Source organism: Macrosteles quadrilineatus, unplaced genomic scaffold (assembly GCF_028750875.1).
Source record: "Macrosteles quadrilineatus isolate MER2022 unplaced genomic scaffold, UCM_ALF_1.0 Scaffold_1__1_contigs__length_201487025, whole genome shotgun sequence".
Classification (NCBI taxonomy): domain Eukaryota; kingdom Metazoa; phylum Arthropoda; class Insecta; order Hemiptera; family Cicadellidae; genus Macrosteles; species Macrosteles quadrilineatus.
In genome coordinates, this window is record NW_026542594.1 from 41,968,748 (window position 1) to 41,991,064 (window position 22,317).

The 22,317-nt window shown below is 34.1% G+C and overlaps 1 protein-coding gene across 2 annotated transcripts in view; it reads left to right on the forward strand.

The window, feature by feature from the left end:
* The window catches only part of LOC128982825 (uncharacterized), a 124,502-nt gene that overhangs the window by 67,991 nt on the left and 34,194 nt on the right, over positions 1-22,317 (forward strand). For both annotated transcript variants that reach the window (XM_054401851.1, XM_054401850.1), the window contains exon 5: positions 3,156-3,214. In XM_054401851.1, the coding sequence (XP_054257826.1) occupies positions 3,156-3,214 (59 nt within the window). The remainder of the gene's footprint in view (positions 1-3,155; positions 3,215-22,317) is intronic.

Below are 22,317 nucleotides of genomic sequence, written 5' to 3' on the forward strand. Positions count from 1 at the left end.
ATTAAATTCCACATTTCCAAGTTGTCTGAAAATATGCAAAACAGTGCTAATTTTCAAGAAAGGAGATATATCTTCTGTTTCCAATTATCGTCCCATTTCAATGGTTCCAGTTTTTTCAAAAATAATTGAAAATTGTGTTAAAATACAGCTTTTTGATTTTTTATCAAATAACAAAATTCTGAATAGCAATCAATTTGGCTTTCGACCCGGATACTCCACAACTTTAGCCGTTGAATCCATAGTGTCAGATATTCTGGATACATTTGAATCTGGCAACTATCTGAGTCTGGCCCTTGTGGATCTCAGCAGGGCCTTTGACTCAGTTCTGCACACCATACTTTTGCAGAAATTGGATTTTTATGGTATAAAACACCAGGAACTAATTTTTTTTTAAACCTACCTTTGTGGCAGACAACAATATGTAGCTTCCGGTAAACAAACATCAGCTTTTAAAGAGGTTCTTGCTGGGGTGCCACAGGGGTCAGTACTTGGGCCAGTATTGTTTATATTATATAATAATGATTTGCCAAATGCTATGCCTTGTAAAACAGTTCTATATGCAGACGACACATCGTTTATTTGGCCTTCTGACAATCTTAACACAGCAATCCGTGGAATTGATAACATGATCAATATTGGTAATAATTGGTTTAAGAGTAATTTTCTTGAAATTAATAGTGATAAGACAGAGAAAATATGTTTTACACTACGTAGAAACCAAATTGAAAATCCAGATTTTGTTAAATTGCTAGGTATTTTCTTAGATAAAAAATTAACTTGGGAAGAACATACCAACAATGTAATATCTAAGTTGTCACGAGTTTGTTTTTTATTGCGAAAACTAAAACACTGTGTATCTAATCACACACTTCTTTCTGTTTACCATAGTTTATTTCATACACACTTATTATATGGAAATATTCTCTGGGGAAATAGCTGTGGGGCCAGCAGGGTGTTTACTTGGCAAAGAAAAGCCCTAAGGATCATGTTTGATATACCAAATAAAGTCAACTGCAAACCTTTCTTTATAAATAATAATATAATGACAATTCCAAGTATTTATATTTTTAATAATTTAGTCTATGTTAAACAAAACATTACAAATTTTACTAAATGTCACCCAATACATAACCACTCAACTAGACAATCAAACAACCTGTACATCCCACCAGTTAGACTTTCAAAATTCACAAAAAGCCATAAATATTTACAATTACAACTTTTCAATAAACTTCCCATTCCATTTAGAGAAATTGATAACATAAACCTTTTCAAATCAACATTATCAAGATGGCTAATTAGCAAAGCCTTTTTTTCTATAGACGATTTTTTAAACACAAATAATTACTCTGACCTCTTAACACTATTGGCCACTAGGAGGCAGCCTGCATGTCCAAAAATCTTTTTACAAATTTTCTGAATATTTACAAATTGTTTAGTTTTGAAGCATTATTTACTTAAGTTTTTTATAAATTTGTGTTAGAGCATTCAATCTTAGAATTTTAAATTTAAATATTAGGCCTGTATGTACAGTTTATGCAACAAAATGTTCAATGCTTCTTAAGGTGATATAGATTTAAGCATGATGTCATATTTGTGTCCTGATTTCTGACGTTGTCTATTGTAATTTTATGTTGCTGAATGACAATAAAGATTATTATTATTATTATTATTATTAATTCTGTTTAAATAGGGAATAAATGTGATATTTTTAAGGAGACATTTTAGTTAAAATCCAATCAGGCAGATGGAAATTCGCTAAGTCTGCAGGTTTGCTGCGGCGGGGGTATTAGAAGAATATGTTTATACCTTGTCTCGTATTCACGGCGCCACCATTAAAAATGTCTCACAGTCATGGTTCCATGGTCAACATGTCTCGCCGTCACGGCACCATTATGAACATCTCCCGCAATCAGGAGACCATCGTCAACATTCCCACTATTGTCAACATATTCCACGATCACGATTCTACTTGTCTTGTGGTCAATACGCCATCTTGAACATCTGCGATCATGAAACCATTTTCAACATGTCCAACGCTCGTGGCGTGATCATCAATTCATGAAGCGGTTACAGCTTTAAGCGCGATTATAGTTTTTATAATTTTCCGTGTTTTACGACCTTTTCGTTTATCCAACCTTGCCAGTTTAGGTCGGATAATCGAAACTCTACTTGGGGTGTAAACTTTGATATTGTGGACTGTACAAAAAAGAAGGGGAGTGAGATATATTATGTTAAGATCAACTTTAGAGACACACTTTGAGCAGAAAATAATAAACTTTAAAATAGGAAGAAATATGAATTGGTACCTTACTTTTTACTGAAGTGCTGTCTAGTAAATTGAAGATAGCTGGCCAGCTTTCGCGTACGCGACCGGTAGTTGCACCAAGAACTTTAACTTTTCACAGTTCACTTTTTTGTTAGGTGTGTCACGAATAAATACATAAAAAAGATAGACATACGATAGTATAAGTTCAATTTATATGCCACAAATAGAGTAGGGGAATATTATACAAAAATCAAAACTAGGGAAAAAATGGTGAGAACATGTCGCCGGGTTGAAGAGTACATGGGGAATGGGGAGGATGGCCAGACATCACGTGACAGGGCAAGGGTCAGAACAAAATATGAATGAAGTCTGGATTCACCTAGGTTGCGTAGATGCTTAAACACGTAACACTAATACGAAGATAATAGGTTACAGCAGTCAAGGATCACTCCTTCTCCAGTACAACATCAAACTAGTCAGCCAGGTTGTAATTTTCCAAGATATAAAGATATATTAGGACGTTTAGAGGAGTTTTGTTTTTGTCAGCTTCTCAATTTTACACAGGTTATCATATATTTTACATATTGAATGTTTAATGTTATCATTAAGTGTATTGTGACCAAATTATGAGAATATTGTAAGACATTCAAATTTATCAATGGAACAATGGACTTCCAGAACTGAATACTATATAGCTCATTGCCAACAGCAAGGTAAATTACCTATTGTTTCAGTGGATATTATACCTTTTCATAAATATGAAATCTTGAGGACACATGGTGACAACAAATAAATATTTTGCATATGTTGAAGATGGCAAATTCTTTTATCAATGATATATCTTCATTGTGTAGAATAAAATTAATTATTTAAATGATGTTTTTAGGAAACACAAGACAAAAATGGAAGAAAAAGTAGAAAGGACTCTAACGCTACTTTAGTGAAGTGAGTATTAAGTTATAAAAAAAAATGTTTAAGTAAAAGTGTCATTTACGTGAATCTGTATTTATAAAAGCCAGTGACAAGTCTTGTTGAAGTATTTAGTTTTATCAAAGACTATAGTAAACTAGAAAATAAGCAAATTTCTCACTCTAAGTACTTTTCCTATACATTATCTATAAAACTTTCATTTAAATCCTTCAAATGACAGTGTGACTATAATAATGAAGATAGTTGGTGTCTGTAGTGGCAGCGACTACCTACAATAGTTACATTTTGCAAGGGTTTTTGAACTCCAACTAAACAGTTAAAAACAGTTGTAAAGTTGGATTATTTGTATGGGTACCAACTGAAAGGTACGATTCCAAACTTTCATTTTACTACATAAATTCGCTTAATATCACAAAGGGATCAATGTAATTTAGCACACAAGTGAACGAAAATTTCGAGAAAAGTCAGTTGCACCATTTATGCGTCACAAAATTGCCAAACATGGTAGGTATGTTTTAAAAAATCACATCCATATTTTCTTTCTACAAAGAAACGGGTGGTACCACTGTTAGGGGAAAGAAATTTCCTTTTTTATGGTGTAAAATATTACTTTGTTAACTTTACATTATGATTAGGCCTATCTAAAAACAATGACAATTAATTTGGTGTTTTTGAAGTGGCAAAGCGGCTATAATAGTCACAGTCGTAAAACATGTGATTATCATATATATCATTTTATTCAAATAAATTTTTGTTTATTTAGTTTCAAAGAACATAACATCCGATAAAAAAAATTTAGTTTTATGTGAATTTCTTGATGGTCAAATTTTATTATTTGTAATTGTGGAATTTACTATTTTCCTTTTGTATTTTTATCATAACTACCTCAAAAATGTATTTTGAATGTTTTTACATTTTTATATAGGGAAATAAATTAGAAACATTTTGTCTATCTTGGATTCCACATAAAAAACTTCCTATTCATGAAACAAAGTTTTCCTTTAAACTTTTCAGAAACAATTTACTTTTCCTTCTTAGTTTTTTAAAACAGCTTAACAACTCAAAATATTTGTATTTTTACTATTTTTTTTTTAAATTCTCTGTTTTATTAGGCACAAACCAAATATAGGGTTTAATAAGTTTAGACAATAGACAAATTCTTTATTGAAATATTCCTAGTGAACATTCATGTGTCAGTTTCCTAGTTGGTCTAGTATATGCTCCGTCAGTTGTATTAAGGCTTAGTGATGTGACAAGTCGAGTTGACTCGAGTCAAGACCCGAGTCAAGTCAACTCGAGTCATCTCATTCACAACACGAGTTGATACAAACTCGTACGGAGATTGCCGAAGCTACACGAACTCGAAACGTAACGAGTCCGACTCGCAAAACTTAAACGCTATTGGCTCACAGCCTCAAAGCGAGTCAAGAAACCGAACTCGTACGGAGAAAGCCGAACCTTTACAAACTCAGGACGTAACGAGTTGACTCGCGAAACGTAAACGCTATTGGCTGAATGCGAGTTCAGCCGACTCGCCAAACTATAACCCTATTGGCTGCGCTGCGAGTCGACCCAAACTCGACCGATGGAAGCCGTAGTTTCACGATGATACCGAGTTGGGTCTGACTCAAGTTGCAACTCGAGTTCACATAGTCGTGAGTCGAGTTTGACTCGAGTCAAGAAAATACTCAACTCGTCACATCACTATTAAGGCTGTGGCTGTCGATCTGCCTTTGATAAATCCGTGCTGTTGACTATTGAGAAGGTTGTGCTCTTGAAGATGGTGTAGGAGTTGGGTTAGTACTATCTTTTCGATTATTTTTTAAAACGTTGATATTATGGAGATTGGCCTGTAGCTGTTTCTTTCTATCGTTGGTCCATTTTTGTATTTTGGTAACCTTTAGCTATTTTTAATTTATTCGGTAATTTTCCTTGTGAGAGTGACTTATTTATGAGGTATGTCATGGGTATTGCTATTTCATTTTTACAGTTTTTTAGAAGTTTAGCTGGTACCTCATCAGTTCCAGATGAATTTTTAATCTTTAGTGATTGAATGGCTTTTTGCACTTCTTCTTGTTTGACCCGTCTGCACTGGAGAGTGTGATGTGTTGCTGGTAAGTGGTCTGTTAAGGCATTGGTTCCAGTGTTATTGTTATTTCGGAGTGTTCGGACAACTATTGATGAGAACAAATCATTAAAGCAGTTTGAACTTCTTTTGGGTCGTGATTAAAGAATTCAGATGGATGAATAAAATTAGATTAAAATGTAGATAGATAAATATACCCCCGCCGCAGCAAACCTGCAGACTAAGCGAATTTCAACTTGTCTGATTATTACATATTTACTAAAATATTTCCATAATTAAGACATATTTATTCCCAATTTAAATAACATTAGATTTAACAAGTGGGTTTGCTGCTACAGGGAAGGTAAACAGTGTTTTTTGACCAAACGTCAATAGTATAGGATGAAATAAATAAATTTGCCAAATTAGAGCAACATAGGCTATATCCATAAAAAAGTAAACTACAACAGTTTTCATTTTCTCCATAAGAATAACATGGGAATTTTAAATTTGCACTTTTTTGAATTTTCTCCGTAACTATTAGGCATAAAACAATGCTTCATTATACTAAATTATTTGTTTTTTTTAACTCTACAAAATAGTTGGGAAAGAAATTCCAAAACTTTATGTTTTTAGGGTCAAAATCAGAAAAACCCATTTTTACCCGATAAAACCCCCCATAAACCCCCGTTCCCATGGTCCGATCATGCTGGTTCGCGAACTCGTTCAAATAAATGTAGGTTTACACGTTTATACCAAATTTCATCAAAATCGGATAATTTCTGTTCGAGTTATCGTGCTAACGAATGGGAAAAGATTGTTATATGGGTGCCTCAGGGCTCTATATTAGGACCGTTATTGTTTTTGATGTACATAAATGATCTACCTAAGAATGTTAAACCTAGTTTGTTGTTAAATGCTGATGATACGACAGCCATCATTAAATCAAAAGACAGTCATGAACCAAGTTTAGCCTTGAATCAAGCTCTTCAAGATCTGTCAAAATGGTTTAAAGTAAACGGTTTAAAAATGAACCACATTAAAACACAAATAGTAAAATTTCAAACTGCACAGTGTAGGGACGATCTTGAAGGCTTTGTTTATTTTGATAATGAAAAAATAAATCTTGGCAACATAGCTAAATTTTTAGGAATTGATGTAGATAGTTTATTGAATTGGAAGAATCACATTCATAACACCTCTAAAAAGTTAAATTCAGTATGTTTTCAAATGTTGGTCTTAAGAAATGTTGTTGATTTAAACACTAGACTAATGATTTATCACGCTTTATTTTCGTCAATTTTACTGTATGGAATAGAGCTTTGGGGCGTCACATCTGATTTGTATCAACTTTTTGAACTTCAAAAAAGAATACTTAGAATAATGACTTTTAAACCCGTAAAACATTCTTGCAAACAACTTTTTAAAGAACTAAAGATTCTAACCGTCCCTAATTTGTATATTCTTAAATGTTTATTGTATGTGAAATCAAATTTTGAAAAACTATACAGTGAAAATAATCGGCACAATTATAACACTAGATTTCATACAGATTTTCAATATCCTATACACAGATTAAATCTTGTGGAAAGGACACCTTCTTATATGGGTAAAAGATTATTTAACAATTTGCCTGGGTACTACAAATCTATAATAGGATTAGTATATTTTAAAGAACAAATTTTTGAATTTTTGTTGGAAAAGAATTATTATAGTATTGATCAGTTTCTCGAAGACAAATCAATGTGAACTGTTTGTTTTGTTACCTACTATGTATTTATTTTTACCAATATAAGCTAGTTTATTTTAGTATAGTTTGACAATGTCACCTGTTTTGTCTGGCTGTGCCAGAGCATAAAAAAAAAACGTTTTGTGACAATAAAGATGACTTTGACTTTGACTTTAACGAACATATATATATATATATATTTATATATAGGGTTTATATGAATTTGGATGGATGGTGTTTTTGGCCTCTAGGGACCTCAAAACAAAATAGTAAATCGGTCTCGGGTCCAGGTCTTACTATGAGACGTAAGCTAATATCTTATTCCCTATATGGGAAATTTGCGAAAAGAGAAAATCAACTATATATGTTGCTTTGTGGACTGTATTTCTTCAACTGAACAAAAGTAAACAAGATATAACATAGTTAATATAAACTAAAATGCAAATTAACTTTAAAAATTCTCCCACCCCCCCCCCCCCCCATTGCTCCTAACTCAATGCTTATTAATCACTGACTTCAATTGGAAAAGAGGACAAAGCTTAACTATTGGTCTCTTCTGTGAGGTACTTGCTGTTCTTAGAGTGGCTACTCGGGTAAGCCCATCACGACCTGGATGAAGTTCAGTCACTCTTGCTAGCGGCCACTTTGATGGTGGTAATTGCTCATCAACAACAAGAACAACTCATCCAAGTTTATAATTGAAAATGATGGAAATCTCCATTTGTATAACGCTTGAAGTTGTTCAAGGTACTCGCAAGACCGCTTTTTCCAAAATTATTCCAACATTTGGTGTGTTAATTTCTACCGAGTAAGTCTTGATGTGGGTTGGTTTTCTTGATTAGGTTCTGGGATCGTAGTTAAAGCTTCGCCAACTAAAAAGTGTGCTGGGGTTAGGATTGATAGATTGTCTGGATCTTCTGTAAGCTGGCAGAGAGGGTGAGAGAAATAAGTACTGCTTCTATTTGTACCAGCACTGTCAAAAATTCTTTGTAAGTTAGTAGGTGGGCCTTTATAATCTTTTGAGATGGTATTTAACTTATTCAACACCGGCTTCCCAATGACCTCCAAAATGTGGAGCAGCAGGAGGGTTGAATTTACATTCAGTTCCATCATTAGCAAGCAGGCATTCTAGTTGACCTAATTCTGCTGAAGATGATGAAAACAATCTTTTCTGTTCTTTGTCAGCTCCTACAAATGTCCCGCAGTCAGTAGTCAAAGTAGCACAGATGCCTTTTGACGGCTAGTGAATCGTTTGTAAGCTGATATGAAGGCTTCGGCTGAGTAGTTGGAAACCAACTCTAGATGAATAGCTGAGGTCGATTAGCAGATAAACACCGCAATGTAGCCTTTGTAGGTTTTTGCTCTTTTTCCATGCCATATTTTGATTACAAAAGGGCCTGCGTAATCTACACCAGAGTGCAAAAAGGGACGTGATGGCAAGGTTCCTGTAGGAGGAAGTTGCCCCATTAATTTTTTAGCTCTTTGAGAGCGATAACGAGCACAAGTAACACACTTTAACAGTTCTCGTTTGACGATAGGTCTACCTCCAACAACCCAGAACTTCTGACGAACGGTTGCAAGTGTACAACGGGTGCCGTAATGCAGAATCCTGAGATGAGCATCATCTATCACTAGTTTTGAGAATTTAGAATTCTTCGGAAGGATATAAGGATGTTTTGAATCACTCCATGACCGTTAGGCATACAACAGCGCTTCAATATACTAAATTATTTATTTTTTTAAGCTCTTCAAAACGGTTTTAAAGAAATTGCAAATATTTTTGTTTTTAGGGTCAAAAATGGGAAAACTCCATTTTTACCCCATAAAGCCCCCATAAACCCCCGTTCTCATGGTCTGATTATGCTGGTTCACGAACTCCTTAGAATAAACGTAGGTTTATACGTTTGTACCAAATTTCATCAAAATCGGATCATTTTTGCTCGAGTTATCACGCTAACGGACACACACGTATATATATGAATTTGAACAGATGGTGTTTTTGGCCTCTAGGGACCTCAAAACGAAAAACTAAATCGGTCCTGAGTCCAGGTCTTACCATGAGTACTACGGTAATAGGCGAATGAATGTCATTTGCCTATTGGGTCTGATGATGATTGGAGTGTACAATCGAAAACGATCACCATTTACCATCTTTTTTGTATATTTACCGTCTTGTGAGTAACAGTATAAGTGTAAATATATGTTTTAAGTGTTATAAGACGTTTCTTTTATTTACTTTCCGTAAATTTTAACAACACGTACAATGCTGATCAAGAAGTTATTTATATGTATGATAGTACATTTTGATCATTGCTTATCCACTTCTGTAAAGGAAAACAACCTAATTTGCAAAGCTCGTCACCATCAGTCTGTTTTACTACTTCTCAACACTCTTCAATTGAGTCTGCACCACCAAAATAAATGGAAGCATGTGATTAGAGGAGACTTGTGAGCTTGATGATGTGTTAGGTTGTTGTTGAACGTGATTGATGTTGCCATTAGCTGTATGGGCTATTAATTAACAGCTGTGTCTAAGGAATGTCGGCCTTAGTCACTAACAAGACTACAAGATCGCGCCACTCATCCTACACTCATCTCCATTCATACTTGGCTTAAAATACCTACTATGTATGGTCGCCATTTCATTGAACAGTATTTAACAGTTATCTGTAGATGAGATGGATTTGTTAGAGATGAGAGAACTTGACTTTATATGAGATATTTTTGTAGTCTGGCTAACAACAGGATGATGAATTAGAGTGTGATGTCTTTTCTTATGTTGTAAACAAGATTTATTTGAGCGACAGTCATTTAACAAATGTGAACAAACAACTTTTTGTTCACAAGAGCCTCTTTTTGTTGTTGACTAGGTAATTTGTCATTAAACTCCTTGGAAAATGCTAAATAGTGATCTTTGACGATGATTTCCTATTTTGGACAGAGATTTTGCTACTATTTGTGCTGAATGTACTTTAACATTTTGATGAAGTTTACCTTTACATTGTAGTGTAGTTACTGTTCATCGCTTGGCGGTGTTGCTTGTGATAGTTTACATGAGGTGATTGAGACCACCAGCAGATTTATTTTCTAAAGGTTTTAAATTAAATATATCATCCAAATGCCTTTTGATTAAAACACGTTTGTTTTCATATCTAGTCACAAGTTTTTCCCGAGTTGGTATGAAATTTTTTCCTGTTATTCTAAAACTGGTTAACGATTGAGCAGCATCACCTGACAAACTGGTTTTGAGATAGTGTAACTTAGCTAAGTCAGGATTTTGAATCACCATTGAAGAAAAAAGATCATGGAATGGTTTCCAAGACTTGTAACTTCCCGAGAATTGAGTTAGAGATATTTTAGGTAGATTTGATTTACTCATAGAACTAGATGTATTGATATCAGATGTGCTTTGATTTCGTTGATAATATTCTGATAACTCATCTAAGAGAACAAATGATGACTCATACTTGTGCATATGAGTGATACATATGAGTTTGCCCTGTTGGTTGAGTTAAAATGGATTTTGGAAAATCTGTCTACAAGGTTACAAAATTTTTTTTGCCACTACAGAGTTTACTATGCTCCAGTTGGAGGACTTATGAGGTGTGACCATAAAATAACAAGACTAGTGTTCTGAAAGACAAATAGCATGAGCGTGAAGGCAAAACATCATATTTCCAAGTCACCTGACACCCCCCTCTACATTCTAGCCTGTTTGATAACATTAGGCTGCTTAGTTCGGCAACAGCCTTCGTTTGTATCAGATTGTTGAGTTGCCGCTCGTCAGATAATTAGTACGCGTTATACAGTAGGAAAAGCTGAAGAGGCAAAGGTAAAAATTTGAGAAATTGAGTTTTTCGAGTAAGTGAGATTCGAGTGATCAAGGTGAGGTACCGAAAATTTGAGATACAATATTGAGATTTATTTATATTTACGATGTTACCGTACGTCATGACCTTCATAACTCGACTTTTGCACGCTGATGTGTCCATTCCAAATGCACTGGCTTATACTATAATTGTTAATTTACATATGTTCTGTTCATTTGTTATTGTTTATATTATGATTCAGTTATATAATAGAATTGTGATTAAGTCAAGTAAAAATTGAGTTACTACATTTAAATGGTACATTATTAAAATATCTAACAAATGGCGACGAGAATAATGGAAGATTTAGAACAAATAGCAGAAGATGTAAATAAAGTTAAGAAATTGAAATCATTGCAAAGAACAGTCAAGTTTCAGCTTGGAAATTTAAAGAAGTATGTGGACAATGGAACATTTTCTATCAATGAAATCAAAACTAGACTTGATTTGTTAGCTGAGATTAAATCAAAGTATGATCTAATTCAAGATAAGATCGACTTCTATACAGAAGAAGAAGATTTAGAAAATGAGCTAACTTACAGGGAAAGTATTGAAAACATGCTGATTGATACAAAAGCGAGATTAATGGATGCCCAAATGCTTCATATGCCAAGTATGCAACATAGATCACTGAAAATCTACAAGCTAATACACCGATTCCAGTCCTTCCTACTTCAAATTTGAGCTTTACTCCTTACGATGAAAGGGAAAACTTTTCTAACTTTACCAGAAGACTGGAGGTTTTTATGACTTTAAAAGGTATAAATGATCATAAGTTAAAAACCTTTACACTTTTGCATGCCTTGACACCTCTTATACATCAGAAACTATACGACCTATGTACACCAGACAATCCTATGACTAAAGAGTATGGGGAGCTTGTGACCTTACTTGACAACTTTCTAGATCCTAAAAAAAGTATTTTGGCTTTACAACACACATTTATTAGTCGAATACAGGAAGATGGAGAATCTATTTCAAACTTTGCTACAAAACTAAAAAGGCTGTCAACGAATTGTAAATTTAATTGCGAAGCTTGTGGAAAATCTGTCTTAGACATGCTTTTACGACTACAACTCATACGTGGACTTAATGACAAAGACATTAAAACTCAGCTTTTACAGAAATGTGACCACAAACAATTTGTTGAAATTCTTAATACAGCTACTACGATGGAACTTTCAAAATTCAAAAGTACTTTGGTATGTCAAAAGAGTGGAAACTTAGACATAAATCAAGTAAAGTTTAATGCTAGAAATAATGGTACATCCAATGAACAAATTCACAGATCTAGAACAAAATCATACAACACAGGATCTTATACAAGTATCGGTAGTAAATTTTGTACAAAAGATTTTGAGTCACTGAAAGGGAAATGCTACCGATGTGGTAATGTAAACCATAGAGCGAATGTTTGTCCAATGATTGATGAAACCTGTAACGCCTGTGGAAAGATCGGACATATTTCAAGAGTATGCCTTAGTAAACATAAAAGTAGTAAAGGACAAGTTCATTACACTGGAAATAATGACATTTCTGAAGACAATATCCATGAAATTAATTTACTGTCTAACAAAAAGAGAGATGACAAATTTCACATTGATATAAAATTGGAAGGTAAAAACGTCACTTTTGAGTTGGATACTGGAGCATCACTAATAATTTCATCAGTACCATCAGTACCAAATTTCATCAAAATCGGACAAAAATTACTCAAGTTATCGCGTTCACGGACGTATATATTTATATAAGTCTATATATATATAAGTCTATATATATATAAAAGTCTATATATATATATATATATAAGTCTATATATATATATAAGTCTATATATATATATATAAAAGTCTATATATATATATATATATATACATATATAAAAATTTGAATGAATGGTGTTTTTGGCCTCTGGGGACATCAAAATGAAAAAGTAAATCGGTCCCGGGTCTAGGTCTTACCGTGCCACCTACGGTAATAGCTACTTCCCTATAGGGAAATTTGCTAAAAGGGGGAGGGAGCTTATGATTTCAGAGACAAGAAAAACAAGTGGATGTTTGGTAAAGTAAAGAGCAAGGATGGACAGTTAATTTACGGTCTTGAAATGGATGATGGATCTGTATGGAGGCGGCATATCAACCACATGTTACCTTCTAAATTTAAGGGGGAGGATTGATGTGTCCATTCCAAATGTACTGGCTTATACTATAATTGTTAATTTACATGTTCTGTTCATTTGTTATTGTTTATATTATGATTCAGTTATATAATAGAATTGTGATTAAATAAAGTAAAAATTGAGTTAGTACATTTAAATGGTACATTATTAAAAAATCTAACACACGCAATACCTTTATAACTCTGGCTTGATCTGTTTCCACTTACCGATGAGTAACTGTAGACGCAAGATAAACAATATATTGTGAATACACAGTACAGTATTTAATAAGTAGCTAGATTAGATTAGAGTAGTAGATTATAATTTAGGATGAAGGTAAGTCAAACCTTTTGCATGGTATGAATCAAGTTGAAAACAAAAATGTAGGTTCAGAACATAAAATACCCCCGCCGCAGCAAACCTGACGCCTAAGCGAATTTCCATTTGGCTGAATTGATTTTCAATTGATCTATTTAAATAACATTAGGTTTAACGAGTACCTAGGTTTGCTGCTACAAGGAAACTAATAAAGTGTGTGTTTTAAGTAAAATAATTATTGCTTAGTATAAAATGAATATATTTGCCAAGTTTGATCAAAAGATATCCATAAACAAGCAAACTACAACATTTTACAATATTCTCCATAAGAATAAAAGGGAATTTTAAATTTACCATTTTTTAAAGTTTTCTCCGTAACCAATAACCGTACAAAAACACTTTGATATACTGAATTGTTTGTTTTTTTAAGCTCTTTAAGAAGGTTTGGAGAAAAATTGGGAAATTTTGTGTTTTGAGGGTCAAAAGTGAAAAAAACCAATTTTTACCCCATAAAACCCCCCATAAAACCCTGTTCCCATGGTCCGATCATGCTGGATCGCGAACTCATTCAAGTTTATCCCGCCTTACACCTTCAAACCAAATTTCATCAAAATCGGATAAAAATTACTCAAGTTATCGTGTTTGCGGACACATATATATATATATATATATACATATATAAAAATTTGAACGAGTGGTGTTTTTGGCCTCTGGGGACATCAAAATGAAAAAGTAAATCGGTCCCGGGCCTAAGTCTTACCATGAGACCTACGGTAATAGCTACTTCCCTATAGGGAAATTCGCTAATAGCTACTTCCCTATAGGGAAATTCGCTAAAAAAAACTACAATTTAAATAACAAACAATGAGTTACTTGTTTGTTTTAAATACAGTATAAAGTGCAAAACAAAAATTATTTGTGCATACACTACTGTATTTAATCTATCGCAATGGTATTTTATGTTAAACTTGAGACTATTTTTTCTGACTTGCGTCTGTAAACATGGTGTAACAATCCACCTTCAGCCTCATACTTTTCCCATCAGTAAGATGTCAGGCGGCATTCCACTTCACCAAAAGATTTATACTTTTGTCTTTAACATGTGATCAACTGCCTAAATCAACCTTGTTTTTTATCCTGTGTCAACATTTTGCATGCTTGTGTAGCTGACGACATGACGTCCGATGCGTACTAAATAATCTCAATAACTAACAGGGTATCATAATAGAACTAGCCATACAAAGAGGATGGATTTTTAGGTCTCAACAAGAATAAAAAACAGCTGACTTGCACAGTATGAAAAAAAAAAACTTTAAATAACTGAGGCACATCGTGAGAACTAAGACTTAAAAAGGTAAACTTCAAGATAAAGATATTGAGGCATGTGAATGAGAAACAGCAGATAACAGTTGAAGTAATAGAGGATTTATTATAAATCACAAAACTTCAAAATTCTACTTATCAAGGTCAAATATTTAACTTAACGTTACTTAACTTTTAAATACTTAAAACCTTTGACTTATAAAGGTATAATTTTTTCGAATGGGTAGCCTCCGGATTATCAAGACACACTTAAAGATATCACGGCCAAGAACAACATCACAGTAGCATTTAAATCCGTTAACAAACTTGGCTCTAAGTTAAAGGAACGTCCTCTCATATCTACATCAAACTACGATAAGACAGGTGTTTACCAAATCAATTGCAGCAATTGTGATAATTATTACATAGGCCAGACATCACGCTCTTTTGCAAAACGTTTTAAGGAACACATCCCCAAGAAAACCACGTCCACTCAATCATCAACTTTTGCAGAGCATTTAATCACAAACAACCATAGCTATTCCAACATCAACGATAACATGACTGTTCTACATTTTAATAATAACAAGTTTCAGATCAACACACTAGAAGAATTCAAAATTTATAAGGCAGTCAAATCGGACAAACAAGACGTGCTAAACGACAAGCTTTCATTCGCATCTAATTTTATTTACAACCCTACAATAGAAATAATGGAAAGGGAGAGGGAGAAGAATGAAACCCACAAACAACCTGTTACTGATAAGACGCACCGTGCACCGACCATAGTGCCCGGCAGTCTAGACCTAAACTCCCGCTGGTCACATTGTTAAAGCTAGGCCTAGGCATGCGTGTTACGTGTTTTAAATGTTTTTTATGTTTTGTAAATATTGTCAACTTTGACGACCTTCGGAAGAAGTGACAATGTCCTTGGGAAAACCTAAAGAAGGCTCCATTGTGAGCCGAAACTAGTTGTTTCACAACTGATTGGATTATCAACATTACAGGTATTTAAACCACTTTAATTATAAAGGTATTTTTATCATTGTAATTTACTGGGGTTCCAAAGGGATCATGAAAAATTTGAGATATCAAGGGTCTAGTTATTGAGGCCCGAATGTAATTGAGCACTGTGTCAACAAGTTTTTTCCCCTCAAAAGACTAAAAATAATATCCTAAACTGTTTAAGGTCTTTGAACAAACAGTTTAGAGATACTAAAACAATTTTCTTGACGGAATTGTGGATATTTATAGGGATGCACTGTGGATGCTCCCTGGTGTGGATTAACGTCTGCACTAGTGAGTACTACGACTATCCGCAGTACTATCCTGATAATTATACCAATTCGTAAATTACAAGGAAAAAATGTGGTTCGGATTCCACCATAAACTACATTTTACATATTAGATACAATGGTATCAACTGTAGGTCCCTTAGTTGCCATTAGCTATATGGGCTAATAATTAACAGCTGTGTCTAAGGAACCTGTCGGCCTTCGTCACTAACAAGACTAAAAGATCGCGCCACTCATCCTTTCACTCATATTTGGGTTAAAATACGCACATAGTGGCGTTCCCATCTTAAATAATTGATAATTGATAAGATTTACTATTTTCCAATGTTTTTATAATTTTTTAAAGTTGAAGGACGTCTTGAACGCGGATGTTTTTAGCCAATTTCCCCTATAGGGAATAAGCTATTACCGTAGTACTCATGGTAATGGTACTTCACAAGTCATGGACTTCATCTCAACTATGGAGGTAAAAAAAAACTTGTTGAATCAATTGTAAACAGTGTTCAGGCTAAAATCAAGATGCAAAGTACAGCTGTTGCTGTTGAGGAGAGTGTGTCAGCGAGACCTGCGAGGTCAACACCTGCTGCAATGTCGCTGAAGGAATTCCCACCACTTCCCTCACAATCCAGTAACGGACTCGAGCCAACCTCTCTGGCTGAAGAGCTAGAGCATGCTAATAACATTGCTCTGGTTGAGGCAGATATGAGGGAGTACCTTGAGAAATGTAGAAATGACCCTGAAACAGGGTTCGCTCACACAATATCAAGAGATCTACATCATGACAGGAATATGACAGCGGGTGTGGCTGTTGCTTTTCGTAAGGAATTTGGCAGACCTCAGCCCTCCAGCTGCCTTAGTGACTTTTTGGCTTGCCAGGTAAATAAGAATGAGGCAACAGTTTTTAGTCTCATGACCAAGCCAACATATGATAGCAAGCCCTCTGTTACTGATTATGACCAAGCTTTTGAAGAACTTGAAACAGCTTTCAAAGAGAGAAAACTTCACAGACTTATTTGCTCCCCAATGGGCTGCGTGCGAGATCTCACTGATCCTCTACATTTTGCGACTAAAATAGTTGATTTTCAAAAGAACACAAATGCAAAAATACTAATTGTAACCAATGATCAAAGGACATATATGGAAAGGACTGACTCATACAGAGTTTGTTGATAAATTACAACTAGCAATCAACAGATGTCGATCTTCAGAGAATAGACAGCAGATCTCTGGAGGGGGTATCAGGATGGGTTCTCCTTGGGGCGCACCACATTCACCTCCAGTAATCCCTGTCTGCAGTTCACCTGTTGAGCAGAACCATCAGCAATCTGGTGGATATACAGCCCGTGTTGGTCTTCCTAAAGTGGATCTGCAGTCTTCAACAAGCCTGTTTTCTAATGACACATCACATCACCAAAAAAACTCCCCTGTGAAGCCACAGGTACTAATTACATAAATTTTAAAAACTTTTGCGTAATGTGTAATTCAAATCATGGTTCTTTTTTAAATAATAATAGCAGAAAACCCAAAAAGAAATCTTTTGTATGGCCTATCTGTGAGGAGGCTAGGTTAAGTAAAAAATATGAATGGTTAATGCACTTGAATATACAAGGAGGAATTACAGATAAAAAAAATGAATTGGACCTACTTTTGCTTGAGTCTAATATATCTGTGCTTAGCTTAAATGAACATTGGCTTAAAAAAGATCAAATTAATATTTTAAATGGTATAGAAAATTACACAGTTGCTGCTCATTTTTGTAGAGAAAATACGGCTCATGGAGGCTCGTGTATATTAATAAAAAATAATTTGAATTTCTTTGAAAGAAAGGATCTTTGTATATTCAGTGATGAGTTAGTTTTTGAAATGTGCTGTATTGAGATAGTTTGTTTCAATGCAATTATTATTTCCATGTATTTCAAATTTTAGAATTTTTTTAAATAAATTAGAAAATGTGTTTATTTTACTGCAGAAAGAGCTAGGTTCTAAGGATGTTTATATTGTAGGTGACTTTAATGTTGACATTTTAGATACATGTACTTTTCCACAGCAGAGATTGGATTTTTTGAATTTGTTAGATATTTTTGGTCTAGGTATAAATATAGAATCACCAACAAGAATTACGCCGAAAAAAATTTCATGCATAGATAATATCATAACATTCAAAATTGAGCCAATTGATACAAAAATCTGTATGAATATTGAAACTGGTCTTTCTGACCACAGGTCTCTTTTTATTTCTTTACAGGGAAATGATGAGGATAGACAAAAATTACACACTTCTTTTAAGCAAAGAATTTTTTCTGAAAGAAATATTAATAACTTTATAAACTCTATCAGCAAAATGAAGTGGAATACTACAAAAAATAACGACCTTTTCCTAAACAGTAATAATTTTTTTGGTTCTTTTCAAAGAATTTTTGAGGAATCTTTCCCTTTCAAACCTGTTAAAATTAAAAAGAAAATAGTAAATAAAAAATGGGTAACACAAGGTATTCAAATTTCTAGTCAAAAGAAAAGAATGTTAAGCAACATAGCAAAGAGTTCTACTGATGTTAACTTTATTAACTATGTAAAAATGTACAAAAAAGTTTTTAAATCTGTTTGTAACCTAGCAAAGAAAATGTATAATTGTAGTTATATAAATAAGGCTAGTAATAAGACTAAAGCAGCATGGGTTGTGGTTAAAGCCGAACTTGGTTACAAGCCAATCAATAATTCTTTTCCTGATATAGTTATTGATAGCAAGTTAGTCTCAGATGGCACAGTTATTGCAAGTCACTTTAATTCTAAATTTATTGAGGTAGGGAAGGATTTAGGGGTAAATTTTTCCAAGAGTAAGGCAATGGAACTAGTAAAAAAATCAATCACACATAGGCCTGATTCCAATTTTTAACTTTAGTTTAGTTACACCTCAGCAAGTTATCAAAATAGTCAAGTCACTAAGCGATAAAAAAACGGCTGGTTGGGATGGGATTTCAACTACTATGATAAAAAAAGTAATTAAGTTTGTTGCTGAGCCATTGTCCATAATCATCAATCAGACTTTAACCAATAGCACTTTCCCTAATCATTTGAAGTATGCAGAGGTGAAGCCATTATTTAAAAAAAGGTTCTAAGAGTAATTCAGATAACTACCGACCTGTTTCTGTCCTGCCTTCTTTTTCAAAGATATTTGAAAAAATTGCATTCAATCAAATGTCCTATTTTCTGGAATCTAATAACTTATTAGCTGATGAACAGTTTGGTTTTAGGAAAAATCGAAGTACCACTTTCACTGTGGCTCATTTTGTAAATTCAATAACACAGAGCTTGGATGGGTCACAGAGCACTATTGGCGTGTTCTGTGATCTATCCAAAGACTTTGATAGTGTACACCATCAAATTCTTCTTGATAAATTATCCTCCTATAGATTCTCAGAATCAGTTATTTTGTGGTTGAAATCATATTTAAACAATCGCTTTCAAAGAACAGTTATTATTAAAGAAAACATTAAGTATGCTTCTGAATGGGAAAAGATTGTTATGGGGGTGCCTCAGGGCTCTATATTAGGACCGTTATTGTTTTTGATGTACATAAATGATCTACCTAAGAATGTTAAACCTAGTTTGTTGTTATATGCTGACGATACGACAGCCATCATTAAATCAAAAGACAGTCATGAACTAAGTTTAGCCTTGAATCAAGCTCTTCAAGATCTGTCAAAATGGTTTAAAGTAAACGGTTTAAAAATGAACCACATTAAAACACAAATAGTAAAATTTCAAACTGCACAGTGTAGGGACGATCTTGAAGGCTTTCTTTATTTTGATAATGAAAAAATAAATCTTAGCAACACAGCTAAATTTTTAGGAATTGATGTAGATAGTTTATTGAATTGGAAGAATCACATTCATAACACCTCTAAGGCCTACCGCACACGAGAGACTTTTTGTCGGCCGACTGTCTGGCTGGAGTTGGGTGCACAATCGAAAAGTCGTCAAGACTGTTTGGTCGTTGACTATGGGTGCGCACACGCCACGACTGTTTAGTCGTCTTTCGAGTGTCAAAAGGATGTATATGACAGAAACCGCTGTCATATGTGCGGTACTGATAAGATTTCGTGCAAGAAAACGTAAGAGAAAATACTGGGTGTATCCAATTTATAGTCCGAGAACCTTGAAAGGCCAGATTTACCTCTATACTCGGATTTGAGGAAATATCCGGACAAATTTTTCATGCACTTATGAATGAGTGTTAGTTTTGACCAATTGTTAATACCCCGGCTTCAAATACCTCATCCCATAACGGTTAGGGAATAAGCTGTAACCGTAGGTCTCATGGTAAGATGTGGTCCCGGGACCGATTAACCTTTTCATTTTGATGTCCCCAGAGGCTAAAAGCACCATCCGTTCAAATTCACACACACACACATATATATTTGTCCGTTAGCACGATAACTCGAGCAAAAATGATCCGATTTTGATGAAATTTGGTACAAACGTGTAAACCTACATGTATTTTATTCGAACGAGTTCGCGAACCAGCATGATCGGACTATGGGAACGGGGGTTTATGGGGGGTTTCATCGGGTAAAAATGGGGTTTTCCCATTTTTTTACGATAAAAACAAAAGGTTCCGCAATTTCTTTAAAAAACATTTTGCAGAGCTTAACAAAATAATTAATTTAGCATGCTAATTGTTATCATAATGGTTACACGGAAATTCCTAAATATTTAAAGTTAAAATTTCCATGTTATTCTTATGTAGAACAAGTAAAACTGTTTTAGTTTGCTTTTTTTATGGATGTATTTTGATAAAACTTGGCAAATCAATTTATTTTATACTCAGCTATTAATGTTTTACTAAAACACGCCTTGAATACTCTCCTTGTAGCAGCAAACCTAGGTACTCGTTAATCCTAATGTTATTGAAATATATTAAGTAAAAAATTAAATCAGGCAAATGGGAATTTACTTAGTCAGCAGGGTTGCTGCAGCGGGGGTACTTTTTAATATGTCCAAATACTCCTTCAAAGACTTTTTATAAAGAGGGGACCGTGCCTCCAATTCATCGAAAAGTTTATCAACAAATTTCTCGTCCCTCAAAACATTTGCACTTGTGGTTGTCGAAGCCATAATAATAACAATAACACACAAATAATAAAACTAATCATAATAACAATAATAATACACATGATAACAACGCACTCGACTGTCAGACAGACAGACTTTTTAGTCGTCAGTGTGCGCGTTCAAACTTATCTCCGTGCCTTTATCAATAAGACACGGCAGTTGAGTCGGGGAGCAGTCGGCGGGAAAATCGGTCAGCACCAAACCTCCCCGACAGTCTGAAGACAGTCTGCCGACTGTCTTGCTGCTGTCGGCCCGTGTGCGCGCTCAGATTTACCACTATGGGGCCGACTTTGACTCCCGACTACGACTAAATAGTCGGCCGACAAAAAGTCTCTCGTGTGCGGTAGGCCTAAAAAGTTAAATTCAGTATGTTTTCAAATGTTGGTCTCAAGAAATGTTGTTGATTTAAACACTAGACTAATGATTTATCACGCTTTATTTTCGTCAATTTTACAGTATGGAATAGAGCTTTGGGGCGTCACATCTGATTCGTATCAACTTTTTAAACTTCAAAAAAGAATACTTAGAATTATGACTTTTAAACCCGTAAAACATTCTTGCAAACAACTTTTTAAAGAACTAAAGATTCTAACCGTCCCTAATTTGTATATTCTTAAATGTTTATTGTATGTGAAATCAAATTTTGAAAAACTCCACTGTTAAAATAATCGGCACAATTACAACACTAGATTTCATAGATTTTCAATATCCTATACACAGATTAAATCTTGTGGAAAGGACACCTTCTTATATGGGTAAAAGATTTTTTAACAATTTGCCTGGGTACTACAAATCTATAATAGGATTAGTATCTTTTAAAGAAAAAATTTTTGAATTTTTGTTGGAAAAGAATTATTATAGTATTGATCAGTTTCTCAAAGACAAATCAATGTGAATTGTTTGTTTTGTTACCTACTATGTATTTATTTTTACCAATATAAGCTAGTTTATTTTAGTATAGTTTGACAATATCACCTGTTTTGTCTGGCTGTGCCAGAGCATTTAAAAAAAAAACGTTTTGTGACAATAAAGATGACTTTGACTTTGACTTTGGTAAGACCTGGACCCGGGACCGATTTACTTTTTCGTTTTGAGGTCCCTAGAGACCAAAAACACCATCCGTTCAAATTCATATATATATATACTAGCGGCCTGTAGGGGCCATAGCCCCTAATTTAGACTACAATAAAAAAAACATATATAAAAAGACAAATATTCTAAATATGTTTCTAAAATTATCAATTTTATGTTACTTAAAATTAACAGTGTT